The sequence below is a fragment of the Juglans microcarpa x Juglans regia genome, chromosome 2D (assembly GCF_004785595.1).
Source record: "Juglans microcarpa x Juglans regia isolate MS1-56 chromosome 2D, Jm3101_v1.0, whole genome shotgun sequence".
NCBI classification, from domain to species: Eukaryota; Viridiplantae; Streptophyta; class Magnoliopsida; order Fagales; family Juglandaceae; genus Juglans; species Juglans microcarpa x Juglans regia.
In genome coordinates, this window is record NC_054596.1 from 25,571,486 (window position 1) to 25,575,093 (window position 3,608).

A 3,608-nucleotide genomic window follows, 5' to 3' on the forward strand; every position below is an offset into this window, starting at 1 on the left:
GACCTCCAACAAAAAATTCCAATCTACCCGATCATATGCTTTGGCCTTGTCAACTTTAATCATAATATTGCCACCATGAGAAACCTTATTCATGGAATGAACCATTTCCTAAGTAATACTAATATTCTCAAATATGCTCCTCCCAGGGATGAAATCTCCTTGCTTAAGAGATATCAATTTGGGAAGAAGACCTGCCAGATGATTCACAATAATTTTTGAACAAATTTTATAGACTACTGCTTATCGGCCTAAATTTATCGGTCTTCGGAATAACCACAATAAATTTTTAGAGAGAACAAATTTCGTGATAGTTGCCAAGACATCCATCTCAATCACCCCCCAGTAACTCTTAAAAAAAACTTGCTCAAAAACCATCTGGCCCAGGAGAACTGTTTATAGGAATAGAAGAGAGAGCCTCCTTGACTTCATCCAAGGAGGGGATGCAACAAAGGCGGGCACAATCCTCTTCTTCAATAACCGACGAGATTAAATGTGATAAATCTAGAAATTCTCTTGACTGATTAGTATTTTTAAGGAAATCCTCAAAATAATCAACGGCACCATTATGAATTTCTTCTGGTGAATTGAACTCAATCCCGTTCGAAGTTCTTATTCCTAGAATTATTTTACGTCTTTTATTAGCTAACCATACCTGAAAGAAGTTCGAGTTAAGATTGCCTTCCATCTTCCATTTTATTTTTGCCATTTGAGCTAATCTGATATCTTCCTTACGTCTCCAAGCAGACAACTCAACAGAGGCCACCACAAGCTCCCTTTTGGCTTCTATATCCCATTCTCTTTGCAGACGTCCTTCAATCCCCTCAACATTCTCTTCAAGAGAGGCAATATGAGCATTGGTCCTTCCAAACACCCGCTTATTCCATTCACGAAGAGCCACCTTAACCTTTTTAAGGTGACTAGCAAGTTTAACAAGCCCCGTCCCAACCACTGGTACAAACCACACATTCTTTACAAAATCCATAAACTCTGGATGCTCAATCCACATTTTCTGAAACCGAAATGGAGAAGGGCCATACGAATAAGGATCCTTAAGGAACTCTATTATCATGGGACAATGATCCGAAGTCGTCCTCTGCAAATATGAACAAGTCGTATTAGGGAAAGTAGACATTAAATTAGCATCAAGTAGGACACGGTCCAGTTTAGCCCAAGCTCTAGCTAATCCACGCTGTCCATTGCACCAAGAGAACTTACTGCCATGCGAATTTAAATCAATCAAACCACCCTCATGAATCAATCGGTTAAAATCATCCATAGCAGCTATTGGCCTTCTTTATCTACCACCCCTCCTTTCCAAATCCGAACAAATATTGTTAAAATCTCCAGCAAACAAACGAGGATCCCACTCATACTATTCAGCCTCAACTCCTCCCATAAAATCCACCTATCCATCATATTACACTTAGCATATATAAAGTTACCCAAAAACTGAAAATCACCCTCTGCTACACATAATGACAAAACTGCGATGTCATTCGAATAACCTGCACAGCCATATCATTCATTCACAAGACCCATATTTTCCCACCCACTTCTTCATTGGATATTACATAATCAAAGTGAAGAGCCCACATGTAACTTTGAGCGTTATCAAAATTCTGGAAAGGCTCCAACAAAACTACCATCTTCGGTTTAAACTTATTAAGCAAACTCTTTAAACGACCCATAGAAGTTCTGATTCCCTTGATGTTCCCCACAAATATAGAACCTGTCATAAAGAGAATTTTGTGGCTCGAGTGATCACCCAATTAGAACTCCTACCTTTCTCGAATTTCTTTTTATGATATTTCCTCTTCCCGATTTCTTCCTCTATTTCCATATGATATTCTTTGTCCAGCGGAAAAACTTCAGCTTGTGAATCAGGTTCCGTATCTAACATTGACACTTCGTCCAAACCGAAAGCATCCTCTTTCATTTGATCCTCATCCCTCTGCTCTGTGTCCACCTCCAAATCACTAATAGACACATCCTCAACCTCCAATGTTTCCGTAGCCACCTCCGCCTCCCGCAGTAGAGTAGAGGTATTCTGCATCGCTTCATTCATTTCAGGTATAACCTTATTTTGCCTCACCTCTGCAGAACTCTCCGTATTAGGAGACTCACCATGTTCTTTATCCACATCCAACTCTTCAATCAACAAAGTTAATCCGAATGCCCCTATTACCTCCGAGACTATATTTTCTGCATCCTTTTTTTCGCAGTAATTGAAGGAAACGTTAAATCTTTGGGTTCATCAACCAATGGTGTTTGATCGTCAACCATAGGTTTTTCTATAACGGGTTCTTTCGGCTCTTCAACCACGGGTTCTTGTTCTTCAACAACAATTTCTTGTTGCCGAACCCAAGCTTTATTTTCAGGCCTATTTTTCCCAGCCCTACAGGCGCGCACATTATGCCCCTGAATTTTACATTTAGAGCAAAATGTGGGCAATGTTTCATACACAATATCTTGCTTACGACTAGACCCCAACCCCGGAGTCCCTATCCAAAAATGAGAAAGAGGGCTCATTGGCAACATCCATCTCCACACAGATACGAGCACCATCGGTGCGAGTCGCACAACGCATGGGATTGTCATGCCTAATAAATCTACCTATCGAGGCTGTCAAAATTTTAAGAAAACATTCATGATAAAAGTTAGGAGGCAAACTTGGCAATACAATCCAGACCAGAACAATAGATGGTTCTTCCTCCTCCTTAAATTCTGATGTCCAATGGAAAGCACGATATGGGATCCCGTCAATATCGCAGCCTTCCCTAGTGCCTTCATGCAATCTTCCTCCGAAGCCATTCGTATAAAAAAATTCTCGAGACGCCTCATGGTAGAAATGACTGGAGTGCCTTCAAGACTCCATCGATTTCGAATGATAGTTCTGATGGCATCCAAAGAAGGCGGATTACGAAGAAACCTCAAAACTATAGAGAACCTAAAAGGTTCTGCTGAACGATTGATTTCCTCAGAGAACTGAAAGAAGAGCCCCCTCCTTAATTTTTGGTGCTCGGTGTGACACAGACAACTAGGGAAGAGGCTGGGGTACCACCGAAACTAGATCCATGAACCGTCAACCTACATTTTCATCGGCTACCATTCTGAATTTTGTAAATGCTCTTGTTTACACACTGGTATATATGTTCTCTGCTTACTGAGTTGTTGATAACTCACCACTTATCTTCGTATATTTTTAAGATAATTTTGATAGTTCTGCTAGAGCACAAGAGTAAGAAGTTTTAGCAAGGTGTGATGATCGGAATGGAATAAGTGCCTGAGGGTACAAGTGTTTATTTGAGAGTCTTAGTTGGTAAACTGGTTTTATTTTTCGGGTATTTTGACTTGATGGGTTAAGGATAATTTCGAGTTTTGGAGAGTTTTTAATTTATGTTATTGAGATTTTCTTTATTGTCCCCATGGAGGAACTTAGATATTTGGATTAATTAAATGAATTAATATTTATGGAAATTTCTGGATTTTATAGTTGTGTTATTTAAATTGATTTTAGGTATTAAGAGTTAGCTCTCCGGAACTCCGGGAACGGGGCGTTACAGAAGCGCATGAAACCCGAGTCTTCTTGAGGAATATGGGAGTTTAAA

The 3,608-nt window shown here is 39.9% G+C and overlaps 1 protein-coding gene across 1 annotated transcript; it reads right to left on the minus strand.

Moving 5' to 3' along the window:
• Positions 1 to 364: 364 nt before the first annotated feature.
• Positions 365 to 1,276, minus strand: LOC121249397. The gene has a single exon (XM_041148105.1). It carries the CDS (start codon positions 1,274 to 1,276, stop codon positions 365 to 367), a length of 912 nt encoding a protein of 303 aa, XP_041004039.1.
• Positions 1,277 to 3,608: the final 2,332 nt, after the last annotated feature.

Bases quoted from the DNA above. Each gene is read 5' to 3' on its own strand.
- LOC121249397 (XM_041148105.1), bottom strand. From the start codon at position 1,276: ATGGATGATTTTAACCGATTGATTCATGAGGGTGGTTTGATTGATTTA.